Genomic DNA, 17,502 nt, shown 5'->3' with positions numbered 1-17,502 from the left:
TTTCTCTCTGGAATTTAAACCTCTCTTTTACTTTCCACTGTCAGCTTGTGCAACTCTTTAGATCCAAAAAAGTTCAGTTACACTCATAAAAGGTCTTGTGCTTTAACCAAACAAGGCTTTCATGTTAATGCCTCACATCTGAGATTCCCACAGCTTGTTTTTGTGTCTCTCTTAAAGGGTTAAAGGGTTTCCTCACAAAATATGAATCATTTACAGTTCTAATACAAACAAAACCGCTTGAGTGGTCACACTTTCATGTAGCCCATTTATATTTTCATTGGCAGGATGTCTTGGTAATGAGGTCCCAGTCACATTCTTATCCAGACGCTCATTTGGTTTAGCCTCAATCGCCAGTCCTCTTAAATAGTCATGGCCTTTTTGGGTAATCCTCACCTTCGAGCCCTGGAGATGTTTCTCTTTATCTTTGGAGTGTGAGTCATGTGTCTGAGGAGCTCTGGCATGTTGGTACATAGCTGAAGACGTAGGTTAAAGGAAGTTGCTGGTGGGGTTTTCCAGATAACTGGCTGGGTAAAAGGTTTACGTAATCTTAACCTGAGGTAGCAACAAGGGACACATTACAGGAAAGTGAAAAACACCACATCAATGTTTTTATTTTCATTAAAACACCACAATTATGTAGTTGGTACACAGCATGTCATCGTCCCGATTTACAAAACACTGACTTATTAAATCATTTTGTTGAAATGGCAGGAAAGCATTCAAGTCACTGCAAAATTGAGTGTAGGATAGCAGATTTGCCACACAGACTCAGTGTGACAGCATTTCATGAAAAAAGTTACTTTGAGCCACAATTAAAATGTCTAGAAATATGACTTTTATCATTTTTGTGCAGGCTAGCTCAGGGATATTAATTATTAAGGCATTTAAAGCAGAAAGGATCCAATTCTATATTTGAATCTGTTTATAAGCATAAGCAAATCTGTTTACATTCATCAAGATTAGCAAGACAAAGTAGAATTGCACGTGTTTTTGTTGGAAATGAGTCCCGAGATTTTCCTGAACCTGGAAACATTTCTGATGTGACTAATGTGAATGGCCTGATATTAATTTTAGAGTGAACATAGAAATAATTAGCGGTACCTGTTTTAGTGCATACAAATACACAAGTATTTTTTCTATCAGTAATAAGAACATGAGCCTATTGTTTAGTGTTTTTAGCCATAAAGATTCTGTCAGTGGCCCCACAGTTTTTCTGATATTTCCAGTGCATAACACATTTATTAGACTACCTGCTATTAGAAAAACAAAAGAAAAATATTTTTGAACTGTGCCAAAAAGCTCATTTAAAACAAGTTTAAAACACTGAGGATGTCTGTAGGAAGTCAGAAATTAATCAAGCATGACGTTCAAGCAGTAATTGTTCTGTTCAAGAATGCAAGTAAGTAGGTTTTAATCAAAGTTAATTTAATCATAAACTAATGATGCCTTTACTCTTTTTATTCTATTTTTATAACAACAATATTTATATTTTAGCATTAAAAATATGATCTTAATTTAAGAGCACACTGGTGGTTTAACTATTACAGAATCATTAAAAAATGATTTTGGTAAGTACCAGAATTGTTAATTTATAACAGCTATGGCATAAACCTTACACTGGCCGGTGGTCTAAAACATGTGCTCAGCACTGTGACTTTTTGCGTCTGAGCTTTGCTTGCACAGAAGACCTCAGACCCCACAATTCATACATCATATATGCCACTCCAGATAAGATCACATTTGTACACTTGTACATTCCAGTTATGACTTTGTTAAAGCGTTATGTAAAATCGAAATCTGCACTCTTATTAAATCACCAGTATAAATCTGAGTTGTAGTGCTTACAAGATTATACATGTCACCAGTTTAGCAAGCGTTATGTATGAAGGTTTACCTTTCAGGCTGATTTTCAGATTTTACTATGGAGGAAGCGACAGTTGTAGTTAGCTGATTACACTTAATTAAAACCAAAATGAATGAGGCCAAAATATTTCACTGGCATTGAATAAAGTGCTACGTAAAGCCGAGCCTGATGATGTCAGAGTCGTTCGGCAGGTTGGACCCGTCCCGGGCCTTCGGCGTCCACAAGCGCATTCTGTCATTTCGAGTAGTGGGCGAACGGAGACTCCTCATTCACTTTGCCCTGAGAGTTCACAGAAAACAAACAACCCATTCACAGTTAACCAGCAGTCAGCGTGGTGATAAAGTGCCTGCACTGAATGTCCAGTACCTGCTTTACCATCTGAACTAAAGTGGTTCTTTTACAGTACAATGTGTTCTGTTGTTTTTCTTTTATCCGATTACAGTGATAGGCATTCTTTTCCCCGTTCAGATTAACAATAGGTGAAGTCTTTGCGGTCCCGCTTTAGGCATATTAATGTAATTAACGTTAAGGACTGACAATCAGCTGACGGAGACAAGCCTCTGAAAAAACCGTCTTTTTACCCGTTTTAAATGTTAAATTAGTGAATGTGAGAAGGGATTACCATGTGAAGATGAGGTTGAGAAACTCCTGGGAAGGGAAGCTTAAATGTTTCATACTTATCTTATTCTCTTTTCTCATAATGTCAGGAATAATCAAAAGGAAATTGCTAAGAATGTGTGAAGAAAAAAAGCGTCATGGATGTGGTCATACATGGACATTATCTAGATCATATTATCCGATTTCTACAGGGGATTGTTTGTCATTTATTAACCCTGCAAGTTATCATTAAGTCCCGACCTGCTCATATTGGAGGATCAGTTGTTTTTCAGCTCATGTTGTCGGATATGTAGCTCGTACGGTATAAAGTACACTCCAGCACAATGCCCAGTCATGCAGCAATAAAGATTTACACTCGTAGAACACCTTATAAAGAACACTGGTCCGTACAGCGCTGCAGGTCTTGTTTTGCAGCGGTTACCAGAATAGCAGTATTTTATTCTATTTCACACATATTGGCAGCCTCATTGTGGGTCATCTGAAAAGTCTTTGTGATATTGTCTCTGCACACTAGATACATACATGAACTTGTAAGTGCTCCGTAAGTGTGAGAGAGAAGGTTTGCTTTTCAGAAATCCCATTCTTGATTAGACCCTTGCTGCTGAGATTGAGATATGCCAACAGTTTAAAACTATCTGGCGACGCGCTGATGCGGCTCTAATGATAAGCTTCTCTTGAGAAATAGTCACCACACTTTTCACACACAGACAATCCACTCACACTTCCTGTTCGTGTAAATGAGAAACCACTGTCCTCATTACTAAGGAGACAGGAACAAGAAGAAGACGACATTTAATGCTGGGAAACTTTTACGTGTTACTCATGGTGGGGGGCTGACAGTTAACATCCCCGTGAAGCAAAATCCTGGAACGTGTTGGCCTTGCTCCAAATCCATGTTACGGGCAAATCCATGTTTTCTACGTGTTAACCAGCACCTGCCTCCCCCTGCTGGGATGAGTAACCTACAGCAGGCAGAGCCTCATACTAAAACTCATGAATTATATTCTTGAAACAATATTCAAGAAGTTTGTCATTTTGTGTGTTTCAGTGCTGATTTTTAAGATGTATACCAGACCTACAGTAAGATTAAGATTAGGATTCACCCTCTGGAACTGTGAATATCTGTCACGTTTTCTATCTCACCATCGGCATATCTTCGAGCCTCTCAAAATTGGATCTCGGCGATCGGATACATTTCACTGTGAGTACCACGAGAACGAGGGCGAGGACGATACAGAAGATGCAAATGATAGCGACTAGGCCGGGGTTTGACGCCAGGTCATCTTTTTCCCAGTCGGGTGAAAAACCTGAGGGGGAGACAAACAGAGAAACGATGAGATAAACAAATGCAATATTTGCTGGACCCAGCTGAAATTATACTAATGTAAGAAGAAATCATATTTGCTTTGCACAAGTCACACCATTGGTTTTATGCCTCATTTATTAATTGACTTAAACAAACAACTGCCCAGGGGAATTTATTTGTCATGACAAATAAATTCCCCTGGGCAGTTGTTTGTCACTTATGGATATAGTTGTTTTTCTCATCACAATGCTTATCCAGTTTATCACAAGCCAGTATTCTTTGTGTTATTGTTCTTTTCAATAGATGCAGCCTTCCAAAAACTTATGATCATGATAACAGAGCTGATCAGAGAAGTCAGGGACCTCCGTGAGAAGTTCAGAGCCTTCCGTTAATCCTGCAGCACTGACCCTGTTCATGCTAGGGTATTGCCTCTGGATTAGCCATTTAACAACATAGACGAAATGAACTGCAATGACCGGAGGCAAATAAAGCAATGGTAAGTTCTTAAAGTTTGCTGATTTCTGCCTTGTGACTTTCATATTAATCAGCCTGGTAGTTTAGATGCTTTCTCCCTGCTGAAGACAATAGACAATAGGTTATTCATATTTAAGCTCTAATTTGGCTTTTTTTTTTCTTCTTTTTGTGTTTGTTTGTGTCCTAGATGGTCTGACTCAGCGGGTGGGGGTAAACGCTGTTTCTGAGTTTGCCTTCGCCCAAGCAGTGCAGAAATGTCTCCGCTACCCTTCAGAAAACATGGGTGGTGCAGGATGCCTGATATCCAGTTTGACCCCCGAGTAAACTAAAAAAAATAAGTGACCTGTATCCAATACATGTAACAAAGAAACTTTTTCAAAAATATAATAAATTACTTTGTAATTGATACAGAGATGTCTGTCATTTTTATTACATAATGCCAGATGCTTCATTTTATAGGGATATTATTATGGACATGACAAATTGTAAGACAATGTCCAGTATTTTATGGGTTTCCTATTTGGGGATCATATACAATTGTCTTTTTTGCAGGTTTAAGTATTGCTGGTAATTTGCAGCGGTTTTTTATTAATACAAATACCTTTTAAGTACTGATTTTTAATCATGACTTTATTGTTTCAATAGTAACCAAGGGTGCAAAAGTGATGGAAAATCAACATCAGAGTTCAACAGTGATTCAATATCAGAATCTGAGATTGTTTCAACATTAACAGTGTTTGAAAATTTGACGTTGAATCAATGTCAGCGTTCAACATTGATTCAATATCAAAACATGACGTTGTTTCAATATTAGAAAGGGGTGCAAAAGTGACATTGGGTCAACGTCAGATTTCAACGTTGATTCAATAGAAGCACCTGATATTGAAACAATGTTTAGTCAATGTCTCCTTGCTATCTGGGTCTTGTCATCAAAATTTCATTGAAACCTGAGAAGAAATCCACCATAACATGCAAATGAATTTAATCTGTGCACGCAAAAGCATTTTGTTTGTTTTAGGTCATAAAGTATGGCACTGCTATGTATAAATTTGTCCATCTGTATTGTTTCTCACTGTCCTTGAACCCCCAAAAGTGCATTAATTTCTTTTAAAATGGCAAAAAAAGAGCGGACTGGATGTTTTTTGACCTGTGTCGGTTGTGTTCACAGTGGTGGTTGCAGTGATGTTTGGTGATGCTGATGCAGATGGGAGCGTTGTTTCAGTTGGCAAAGCTGTCTCATTTGATGTCTGGTTGTTTGCTGTGGTTTGAGGAGGTGGGCTGGGGGTGGTGTCGTCTGTCTGCTGCGTTTTTGGTGAAGCCGAAGTGATGATGGTCGTGGACTGCACTGTCGTTTCAGCTGTAGTTGGATGTGTTGTCGTTTCAGCTGTAGTTGGATGTGTTGTCGTTTCAGCTGTAGTTGGATGTGTTGTCGTTTCAGCTGTAGTTGGATGTGTTGTCGTTTCAGCTGTGGTTGGATGTGTTGTCGTTTCAGCTGTAGTTGGATGTGTTGTCGTTTCAGCTGTGGTTGGATGTGTTGTTCTTTCAGTGGTAGTCTGGAGTATTGTTGTTTGTGAGTATGGTTTGTTAGTGGTTGTTTGTGCAGTGGATGAGCTGGAGGAAGTGGTGGTTTCTGCAGAGCAGCAAACAGCACATAAATATAAGATGCTGCATTCACACCTTATTGAGATAATGATCAAGTGGTTTGTTGGCATCTTAAAGGTGCCAACAAACCACAAAGAAAGTTTTATTTACATTTTTCCATACTTGCACTGGATGTTTTTAATGCATGAGAGCACTAATGCAGACAAGCATGGCTTAATGCTGTGCACTAACCCTAGCCCTTCCTATTGACAGAGCATGGTGTTGTTGTAATCATCAAAAAGTTCTGACACAAAATAATTGCTTTGTATGATTTTTTTCTATAACCAACTTTTAGATCATTGAATATCCCAGAGTTTGAATAGCAAAATACATATCTGATGTCTGACACAGACTAACAGAACGTTGCTGGTACTTAAATTTTTGGTAAACTCTATAATAAGGATATATTTCAGCTGCATTTTACTCAAAATTATTGCTGAAAAATCGTTTTATTGAGTGCAAAATATAGTACAAAAATAAATCCCAGGTGATTCTGAAGTGGTCATGTAGGCTCTTATTTCACATTTGATTCGTTTTAATCAAGTAACCCTACCTTAACCTAAATATAAGCTTTATTATCACAGATTAGAAATTTTGAATGCTACACCTTTAAATTCACTATTCTGGAGTTTTGCCACTATTACTTAAGTCACATGTAATTAACATGATAGTAATGATGCATTACGCAAAGCTCACTTTCATCATGGAACTCTGTAAGTTTCATCTTCTAGTCACCGCCCACACCCACTCACACCACGTTTATCATAAAATCATGTTAAGGAAGCTACGTATGTTAGATTCACATCCCTGAGACAATAACAATCTATATGTGCATCATCTTTGTGGCCTCGGACTGTTTATGAAGACGGTTTTAGATTTCTTTACGGAGCCGTGTGGGATTGAAGTTTGGCAGGTGTTTGAGTGTAGGCACTTTAGGGTTCAGGTTGGGGTCCTCATCAACACTGTAGCTGCTCTACCTGTTACTGTTTTACCCCTAAAATCCGCTTTGTGTACAAAGAAAACACACCGGAAAACCTTCAAACTATGACGAAGCTGAGATTTTAAGTGGTAAATACATGAGCGTTTAGGAGCTTTAAATCACATAACTGTACTTGTACAGTTATGGGATGTGGGCAAAGATCCAGAGGAGCTTAAGGTAAGAATGCTGTGACAACTTTCTGAGGCAAGAAACGACTTTAAACTTGACAAAAGAACAAAAACAAAGTAAATTTCAGAAAACTACGACATGCTGCAAGTGTCTAAAAGCAGATTGTGTTGGCGCATAGCAGTGGGTCAGGTAATATTAAAGCAATTGCAACGTGTGTTCAGTAAAGTGTTTGCCACAGGAGGCTCGACTTCAGCTCACTATCACTGATTAAATATTAGCCCCAGTCTACACCCAGGTGTGAACTTCCCCTTATGTTTTACAGATACACGCTTTACTTATGATATGAATTTTGTAGTAATGAACAGCAACAGAATGAATACAAATGTGTCTGTGACAACACACGGTTGCTTCTTATTACACTTAAAACAAGAGCCAGTGCCGCGCTGCCACAGGCAAACCGGCCGACTGTCTCTCACTGCACGAAGCTTCCTGTTTGCATAAATTTGCACTTCTACAAGACTTCAGCCTAACGTTCAAACATATAGAACACAAAATTTTGAGAAGTGAAAACTTGTTGAAAAATGCTGACTTACCACTGATGACTGTCGCTGTTAACAGGGACACCAGCAGAGTGAGGTGCATCGTTGCGGGCATGTTGAGAGGGGAAGTGGCTGGCAGTCATATCAGTGACATTCACAGACAAACGCACATGCACACACATGCGGTAACTACATCCTTGACAGCAGGATGTGCTCCAAACACGGGCTGTTGCATATCAAGCATTAAACCCTTCACACTATCAGTCAATATTTAAACAAGGTTGTGTGTGTTTGCTTTTGCTTCTATTCCTGCTGCAGGCAGCTGCAGATTAGTTTTTACTTCTAAAATAGATTTTAAACATGAAAGTTGTCTCATGCTGCCAGCTGCAATGACCTATGCTATCCCAGGTCTTTTACTCTGCACTGTGCAGGCTGCTTATGCTGCAGCACAGAGCTGGACACTTTATTTTTGATGAAACAAGAAAATCATTTTGTCCACTGCACGTTTGACACTTTTGTTGAATCAGGTGCAATGGAGCTTATTTCTGCCTCGCATGTTATTCTTTTTAAGTTGAGTCTTCAATTTTACTTTCTTTCATTTTTATGCTGTTTTAAGGTTTTTGATATTGTGTACATCACTGAAACTTTATACATACAGACCAGTCGTTGTGTAAATTTGACTTCTTGGCATCCATCCTTCCCCTGAGACCATTTCTGATGAGGCCTCAGTGAACAGTAGTGAACAGTAGCTGAAGGGTCAGGTGTGTCTCTCAGGTCACGTTTCGGGTCTTTTCTGGATGTTTTCATTTTTCAAAACGACGTGACTTTCAGACATCGTTCATCTGCTGTAGATATTCAGTTGTCTCTTTGTTTTTCTTAGGTCACACTGCCATCCAGAGGTTCCCAGCTTAGAGCTCTTTAGGAACCTCCATGCTGGCACAACACAACACGCGGTGTTATCGTTGGCATATTTCAGACTCGGCCAAATAAATGGGAACAAATTATGCATTGTTGTGATGGGCTGCTAGCAACAACATGCCCTGCTAATGTTTCCTCTGAAAATGGTACAGAACAAGGACTGGAGTGAAAATGAGTAAAAAGGCAGTCAATGTCCAAAGGAAACAACTGAAAGAGATCTAGGGAACTATTGCTTAAAGCCACTTTAAAAATCCAAGAAAGTCTGGTTATTGTGAAGGAGAATATTTGAAAATGAGGGGTGGCTCAAGAATTTTGCACAGTATTAAAGAATACATTTATATAAATGTCATTCATATGAGAATAACTGTAACATTGTCCCTAATATCTCCTGTTAAAACACTAACACAGTGATGGTAATAGCCTCCTCCATTATAAGGAGGGCAAATATAACCATATTTACTTTTGGGTTATAAAAATAAGGGGGGGGGGGGGGGGGGGCACTTTATCCCATTTAATTCTCAATTGCTTCAATATTGATAACATGTTGTAACATAATGTGTCCAAACTAAAGTATATGGATAATTAGGATAGAACCACAAAAGTGCCAAAAGAAAGGTTTTTTTTTTTATTTGATTTGAATTTATGTGAAAATAAATTCTTCAGCATTCAGAAATCTTAGACTTCTGATACATGGCTTCTCAGTTCTTTTACACAGGTAGTACACCAATGATGCATTTTATGTGGAGAACTCTGGGAAAATATTTCATATAATAAATACATTATACGAACGCAGCAGCAGCACCGAAGATGGTGTCGCTCCCCACCCTCACAGTGTTTATGCTAACACCATTTATACTGGTTTTTCTCCCCCCATCATCACATAAACTAAATCATCACTGGACCAGCCAAAGCTAAAAAATAAAAATCATCAATAAATTAAACTGGTAGAAATATACAGTCAGTTTTACAGTAACTAGTGAAAAACTACTGCACAGTTAAAAATTACTTATTTTCAACGGTTATTCTATGTGATATGACAAAATACAAATAGATCCATAATCATGCTTCATTTGACCTCAGAGGGTCAAGTTAAATGGAGTGATTGACATTAAAACAAACGCAGCACTGGATGATATATTAAGGCAATGTTCAAAGACGCGGTTTGCTGCTGAAGCAGTTATGTAGTAGAGCTCTCTCACATCAATATTGATTGGTTTTTTTTTTTTTTAATAAAGCATATTAAAAAAAATAAAGTAAAAGCATTACTAGAATCAGATTTAAAATTTGGGTCCAATGACTTTTGGGACTTTTTAAACCTTCCCCTTAACAGCCGCTCAATTCACTCTGACAGTAAATGCTGTACCTGAGGGCAGTGAAACAGCTTCTCATCCATGCGCACATCATTCACACATAAACAGACACATTTAAACTCTTTGGGAGTTAAGAAGAAGTGTACCAGCACTTTAACTTCAAACTTCCAAGAGACGCATCAGTTTAAATCTGAGTGACCAACACAGGAACACACACTGTTGCATGAACACAACAGTCCGACAGCAGTTCCAAAGGGAGGAAGAGTATAAATGCATAAAAACAGCAACACGTATCATCTCTACTGAGCTTCTTTAAGCCTTCTCCTCCAACGGTTTGGACTGTGGCAGCACTTCCTTCTGTACATCCGCAACGTTGCTGTCTAATGCCAGCTCAGCATGGGGGTCGTCTTTCTGTCAAGACAATACAAATCAGTGGATGCATTGACATGATCAACATCACATCACTTTTGTACATAAGTGATTAGAAAAGTCAGAGATGCAATGAACCTCATGGGCAGCGCTGGTGAGTAAGAGTCCCAATATACCGTATTAATCCTTTTGAGCTCATACTGAGCCTTTGTAGAGCCCCTCAGTTCACCCACTGTCAGCCTCCTGCTTAAAGCAGCTTTCCTCCGACTGGCTGCCTGTATACTGGAACCTATGGTTCAGCAGGGATGGCGTTGGCAGTACAGGGATGGCCTGTCTATCTGCAGGGAGCTCTGCTGTATGATGGAGGCAGCATACAAAGTATGTGGTGCAACCCATCTGTAGATCATTCCCTCTTGTGCTGTTGTTGGTCAACCAGCCGTGGAGAGAGAGTTCATTTGACATTCAAAGAGCTGAAGTGAAACTGTTACAAACAATGAATAGTGTCCACTGTAGCTGCCTGCGCTTTCCATGCTGCTTTTCTTAATCTTTGAAATTTTCTTCATACACAGCAAAATCTCCAGTGTTAAATTAACACTGGAGAGTGTCTATATGGGTCCACACCTCTGAGTGTTAAATACAACACCGTTGAGTGTTAAATTAACACTTTTGACAGTGTTATATGTTTGGAAAATAACTCAAAATGTTAGAAATATTCCAGTGTTAGAAAATCAGCACTGCTCAGTGTTAGCCATTGTTAATCTTCAAAACTGACTAGGTTACTTTTAAACATATAACACTGTCAAAAGTGTTAATTTAACACTCAACAGTGTTGTATTTAACACTCAGAGGTGTGGACCCATATAGACACTCTCCAGTGTTAATTTAACACTGGAGATTTTGCTGTGTAGTTCTTCCATTTCTGGTGAACTCCACTGTCACACTCTTCCCTATTTCCGCCCACTTGTCAGTCAATCAGCATAGAGCAGAAACATACCATCTGCTTCCAGTGACACACAGTTTCAGCTCCATTCGCCATCCCAGAGGAAATGTGTATGCAGACAGAACACACACAGCTGGGAGGAGCTGCACACAGCACTGTACAGCTGTTAATTGGTAAAATAAGAGGTAACAAAACCAAAAACTTCCTGTGTGGTTGACTTACTCTGTGTTTGAGGTAAGAGAGGTAGGTGTCCCACCCTAAGGTGACAAAGTTGATGTACACGACGCGGAACTTGGGCGAGAGAAAGTAGAAGTTGATCATCTGAGCAGCGGGCCAAACACAGCAGTCTACCTGTCAGCAAGAACAACACACATAAGATAAACAAGCAGGTACTAATTACTCAGAGAAACAGACAAGAGGGGGGAAGTGTGCTCCGTCTGCTCAGCAGGTTACCAGCTGAGACTGGGAGGTTTTATCTGCTCTGCTGGGTTGGGTTTTTTTTTTTTTTTAACCTTCTGAGTAACAACAACAACCTCAAGATTTAAGACAGAAGAGCACAGAGCTAAATTACTACATGTAACTTATAGTCGTAACTCGTAAAGTTCCTCTGTTTGCCGTGTAGAGCACAGTTATATTTTATATTACTTAATGTTCAGCTACAGTTTAAACGCTAAATTCTCATCTTCTGTTAAAGACAAAGAAGAATTTCAGTTGGGATGAATGAAGAACAATTAATGTTCAACCTCCAGGTTTACTTACCTTGTAAAATTCCCAGAACTTGCCTCTAAACTCTGCCCATCCTTCGGATAAACTGCGCCCCTCCATGAGATCCATACCTGTGATAAACAGTTTTCTGTCAGACATGCGTCAACGCCACACTTTATTAAAACCACCCTCAGATAAGCGCTCTTATAAACATGAACTGCTAAATTTGAGCCTACTCGAAACAGATACCCTTTGAACCCCATATATGTCTTATACGCGGGGGTTTTCCTTACCCACATCTTTATGCGCAACCTTTGCCTCTGTACATGATCTCTCAAGTGTGCGCGTCACTGACAAACTGTTCATGTGCTCACACCCTGAACAATGTGTGAGAAGCAGGACTTAGTACCAGTAAAATCCTTCTCACCTAAAAAATACCACACGCCCAGGGTCGGGGAAGCAACCAGCTGGTCCACCACAACCTTCTTGACCAAGGTTTTGAGAGCTTTGCCCGCGTACACTCTGTCCAGCCAGATGTACCAGTAGTGCAGGAGAGGACCCATGGAGCAGCCCACGGCAAACATGCGAGCTTTGAAGCCAAACAGAGAACAGCCGTGCATGAAATAAATCATGATAGCCCAACATGAGATTATTACAAAATAGTAGGAGTTCCTTTTTATTTTGTAAGAATTGTTTTTTAAAAAGTGTTTAAGCATAATCCTGTTGGCAGAATCTTTACTGCTGACAACTACATTTGTTTTTGCATATGTTCTTTGGCATGCTCTCCTCTGTATCCCCAAATCAAATGATAATTCTAACAACAATGCAGATGCTTTTGTCCAAAATTACTTGAGTTCATTATATTTTTATTTTAGAAACTGTACAGATCTGGAGCTCTCCTGCATATCAGCCAAAATAAGAAAATGGTGTATGACATTAAATGCATAAAACTCTGTGTCACCTGTTCGGCTCCAGTCTCTGATTTTGCCAGGATCCCTGTGTTTCTCCCGAGTCTGCTGTAGGATGTCTCCCAGAGACAGCATCACCCCTCCACTCATGATATTGGTGACCAGCAGGTAGCGGCCTTGGAAGAACGGCCTCCAGGAGAACCGTATCCGGACCAGAAACTCTTTACCCGCACGGGGAAGCATGATGTTCAGACAGGAGAAAGTACAGTCATCTGTGGAGAAGAAGGAAAAAGACAAACATTTAGGGTTCATGCACGGAAAGCCAGCGGATAGGTAGATTCATTGTACTAAACAAATTGTAATAAAAGGAGTAAAACAAATGACACAACTTGATCTTCCAACACAGGGAGAGAGGAAATATAATGCTAGCTGACACGTGGAGGCATGTTTGTTCACCTGTGAGTGTAAATGCACGTGCCTGTGTAAATTACCAGTCAAATACTAAAATATCGTGAGATTTAGCGAGAACACTACTTGGTCCCTATTATTTGTTGATTTTGCGCCGCACTGTTTTCTCACTTAAAACCTAAAAGCAATTTTATGTGCACAACGTATATTATATATACACAAACTGCGAACCTCTGTGAGAAGAATACCACATATGTAGTTTAAACACCACTACAGACTTTATTAATCTCCGAAAGTGCTGAAAAAGCTGTAAAGCTCCGAGTTCAAAGTTCAACTATCCAGCTGCTGCTCGTTAGCTAGTTTCTGGTCTAACAGCTCAGAGACGAACACTTTATGTTTTCTGTTTAAAACAATCCAGTCCCGGTCGGCACTGACGTTTACATGAAATTTTACATTCGGTTTTACAATGATACCAGTGAACGCGACATGCAACAGAGAGACAGATGAGGCGAACCTGAGCCGGTATGTGCGTTTCCGCGTAGATGATGCGTTTCCCTGACTTAACAACGCAACATTAATAAACACACTAATCCACCAGCAATGAAGAGCGAAACGACGATAAAAACCTTACAGGAAAGAGAAGTTTTTTTCTTGTATCCGCAGACTGCATCCACGACCTGACGTGCTCTTGGACGGGTGAGCAAATGACTGATTAGCGCAGTGATGTGATGGCGACACCTGCTGGTCGGGAGGAACAACGAAAACTCGTTGTACAAAGAACACCCACCCCCCACGTTCTTGGACACCCCACATTTCTTTATATTTTGCTTCCAAGAAGCCAGACTCTCGTGTAATTTTTTTAAAGTGATTGTGAGTAAACGTTTTCCAGACTTCATGATAGTCTTTAAAAGCTTTTCTTGGATATTGGCCGTGTTTTCACCCATTTTGAGTCTAGTCCTTGTTCCTGACCATTTTGAGAGGGATGCTGTTTGTTTGTTAAGCCAGTTAACACTGACATATAAATCACTGAGGCATAGAAGTTACTAGATTCAGTGGATGAACGAGTGCTGTGTCCACACAAGGAGGAATATTGGGACTTTATGTCAAACCAGTGATTTATGGCCCCCTGTCAAATCATTTATGACTTAGGACAGTAATAAAGGAAGTAATAAAAGTTAATGGCAGTAATATTTTTTATGAATATCATAACATTATGATAGTTCATAATTCGGTAATAATCAATAATCATATGTCCCAAAAATATATTTTGCACAAGTTGAAACATGTGCAATCTTAAATAGAAATACAGTATATCTATCTATCTATCTATCTATCTATCTATCTATCTATCTATCTATCTATCTATCTATCTATCTATCTATACATACATACATACATACATACATACATACATACATACAAATATACATATACATATATATGTATGTATAGATAGATAGATAGATAGATAGATATACTGTATTTCTATTTAAGATTGCACATGTTTAAAATTCCAAAATAAATCAATTTTCCGTAAAGCAACTGCCCTGACACATGCCTTACAATTTACAGACAACAGTGGAAAAGCCTATACAGAAACAACAGTAGTATTTTATGTTTTTGTTTATTGAAAATGCTTTTAACTTTCCACATATTTTACATCTTGTGAAAAAATAGTTTAAGCACCACAATAAAAAAAACAAATGTGTTGTTAATATTCACACTTTGCAAAGCCATAGAGAACGGGAACCTTCTGGCCCTTATGTCTGACTCCACTGCTTTAGATAGCTTATATTTTATTATATGGTCTGATAGTGTTAGTAAAACACTTTATCAGCCTCTCCTTTACAACATACTACTGTTGCCCTGGCCGAATAAGCTGTGAAGAGTAAAACGTGTCTCTCAAGCTGCTCCCAGTTCTAAACAGCAGTGAATGGTTCTTGCATCACCTTATTCAAATGTCTGTGAGCCTCCACACAGGACAATGGCCCCATTAAGTAAAGACACAACACCAACAAAGCCTTTTATTACACCATTATGCAAACATTTAAATCGCTATAATTCAGCACTTGCAGGTGCAAACAGTAGCGATAAAAAACACATTAATATTTCACTCAGTCGTTACCAAGGATAGGACACTGTTTGAGTTCTCCAATTATGTTTATATAAATAAATAAAAATTGTGAAATGAAAGCCATATTTTGATCGCTGATGTAAACTACTTATTACTATTGTATTATTATATTACTATTATATAGACTACATGCTATATATATGATATTACTATTATATAGATTACATACAATAGCAAATAGATAAGTAAAGTGCAGGTTTTTTTTATAAAGCATTTTTCACAGACAAGCAGTCAGTTGACAACAAAATACAGTAAAATAAATGAGAACATTCGGTGTTAGGTTTAGATGAGGACGTGTAGCTTGTTGGGAAAAAACTGATTTGATGGTTGTGTCTAAATACAAAAACATGAAAATTACATACAATACATGAAGCATTGAAACTTGACGATTAACCGCATTTTCACTTTGCTGAAAATCGTTTATGCAGTTGTTGCACAGCTGTCACTTAAAAGACGCGTTTGTCCGCTCAGGAACACTTGCAGTGTGTTTGTGGAATTTAATAAGGAAGAAAATAACAGCAACATAAGTGCATTAATACATGCTCATAAAAAGACACTGACCATAACACTGAATCGACTTTACAGCTGACCATGTTTCAGGCAGCAGGTCATCTCTAAACAGAATGTGGATACAAGCTGTTACTCCTCTCCAGCAAACAGGTTTTCCCAGTAAAATGCTGTCACCTGCTGACATAGTAACAGCACAGCAGAAACTGTGGCAGACAGCCGCAAGAATACTAACACGGTGTCTACAACTGTATTTTCTCTTGCCTTGGACACAGATAAAGGGCTGTTGGGACTAAAACACAATTAGGTGACTATGTGGCATGCTATATGTACATATGCCTATTTTCATGACTAAAGGAAAGCAACATTTCTATTTTTTTTATCCTTATTATCCTTTTAAAAATGTTATTGTGTCTCATTTCAGCTCACTGGCTCATAAATGTAAACAGTTAAACACTAAGATAAAGAACGTTGCTCTTTCTGTGGATACTAAGCATAATTAATAAGTTAAAAAACAAAACAAAAAATAATACTGAATGGCAATTGTTTAATTCCAGTGACATCATCATCACGTGCAATTTTCTACTAAATGTAGGCTATTCTTTAATAATCAGTGACATGCTTTCAGTATAAAAGATCCAGCTGTGCTTAAAATCAGTTTCTTGTTACTTTATAAAATCCGCTCTGCAGCGCTTACAGCTGCCTTATGAAACAGGCGTTGTACCTTACAACGCATCCGTATGAAACGTATATGAGTGTGATGGTTTTGCAGTGCATTATGGGACCGGTGTCTTTTATTGGGTGGGAATGGACTCAGTGGTTACTGCTGACCCCGTAATCAATAATTCAGCCTCTCCGGCAGCTTTCATCAATAATAAAAGACCGCTTCAGTGTTTGAGGTGGAATATTTCAGGACGCTGATTAGGGATCCGGATTCGTTAGACAGGACGTCAATCCTTCTCGTACCCCTAAACCACGCCCATTTGTCATTCATTTATGTCGCCTTCACAACCCGAGTTACAAAACGACTGGAACTCGTTCTTTCCCTTTTCAAAATAAAAGCCAAGCTCAAAGACGTTGTTTATTCAAAAAGACCCTAGATATCCGTTATTTATTTACCAATCGCTGGGATAACAACTGCGTGTATGAAACAGTTTTTTCAACCGATGGACGCAGTTAAATTAGATAAGTTGGTTTTTGAGGCATGTCACTCGACTAAATAGTAAGTAACTGTTTTCATAATCACGTGAGATATAGGAATAAAAAAAAAAAGTAAGATTTTAAAACCAGCGCTGTGGCTTCTCATTTCTGTCAATTAATTTCGTTGTTTCATTATTATTTTCCTGCATCCTGACCTTTACTACTACAAATACACGTACCTCATAACGCATACACACTTATGTAACAGTCTTAATGCAGAAAGCTGAAGTATTTGCCTGTGTAAAGGGTCTGAGTACTTTCCAACCCTGTTTAAAAAGTTCACCGGGTACCAGGTCTTGCAAAGGAAGAAAAGCATGTCGGCTCTGATGTCTGATCTGAGGATTGTGCGTTTTTTCTCTTCACATTACAAAGAATTGTCCATGTTGTTGTAAATTTTGATCTTTACAAACACTTCTGTATATATATATATATATATATATATATATATATATATATATATATATATATATATATATATATAGTAAAAAAATACAGTCGGATCAGTTACTCAGTCAATCAGAATCGTCTTTATCTTTCAAGCACTTTGTACCGT

At 38.6% G+C, this 17,502-nt stretch overlaps 2 protein-coding genes across 5 annotated transcripts; both read right to left on the bottom strand.

The window, feature by feature from the left end:
• Window positions 1–586: 586 nt before the first annotated feature.
• Window positions 587–7,765, bottom strand: cist1 (colon, intestine and stomach enriched 1). The gene is made up of 4 exons (XM_082506399.1): window positions 7,605–7,765; window positions 5,410–5,892; window positions 3,626–3,789; window positions 587–2,143 (listed from the first exon to the last, which is right to left on the bottom strand). The coding sequence occupies exons 1-4, from the start codon at window positions 7,663–7,665 to the stop codon at window positions 2,099–2,101; spliced, it is 753 nt and encodes a 250-aa protein (XP_082362525.1). The 5' UTR covers window positions 7,666–7,765; the 3' UTR covers window positions 587–2,098.
• A 1,305-nt stretch (window positions 7,766–9,070) lies between these two features.
• Window positions 9,071–13,849, bottom strand: mpv17l2 (MPV17 mitochondrial inner membrane protein like 2). 4 transcript variants are annotated; one of them, XM_082505744.1, is made up of 6 exons: window positions 13,740–13,849; window positions 12,754–12,972; window positions 12,220–12,381; window positions 11,847–11,923; window positions 11,310–11,438; window positions 9,071–10,189 (listed from the first exon to the last, which is right to left on the bottom strand). In XM_082505744.1, exons 2-6 carry the CDS (start codon window positions 12,941–12,943, stop codon window positions 10,091–10,093), a joined length of 657 nt encoding a protein of 218 aa, XP_082361870.1. In that variant the 5' UTR covers window positions 12,944–12,972; window positions 13,740–13,849; the 3' UTR covers window positions 9,071–10,090. The 4 variants fall into 4 exon arrangements, with proteins under 4 accessions (XP_082361870.1, XP_082361867.1, XP_082361869.1 ...); XM_082505741.1 differs by lacking the exon at window positions 13,740–13,849 and adding an exon at window positions 13,623–13,733; XM_082505743.1 differs by lacking the exon at window positions 13,740–13,849 and adding an exon at window positions 13,157–13,206.
• Window positions 13,850–17,502: the final 3,653 nt, after the last annotated feature.

The sequence above is a fragment of the Aulonocara stuartgranti genome (assembly GCF_965226115.1).
Source record: "Aulonocara stuartgranti genome assembly, chromosome: 15".
Lineage (NCBI taxonomy): Eukaryota > Metazoa > Chordata > Actinopteri > Cichliformes > Cichlidae > Aulonocara > Aulonocara stuartgranti.
This window is presented reverse-complemented; position numbering and strand designations above follow the sequence as displayed.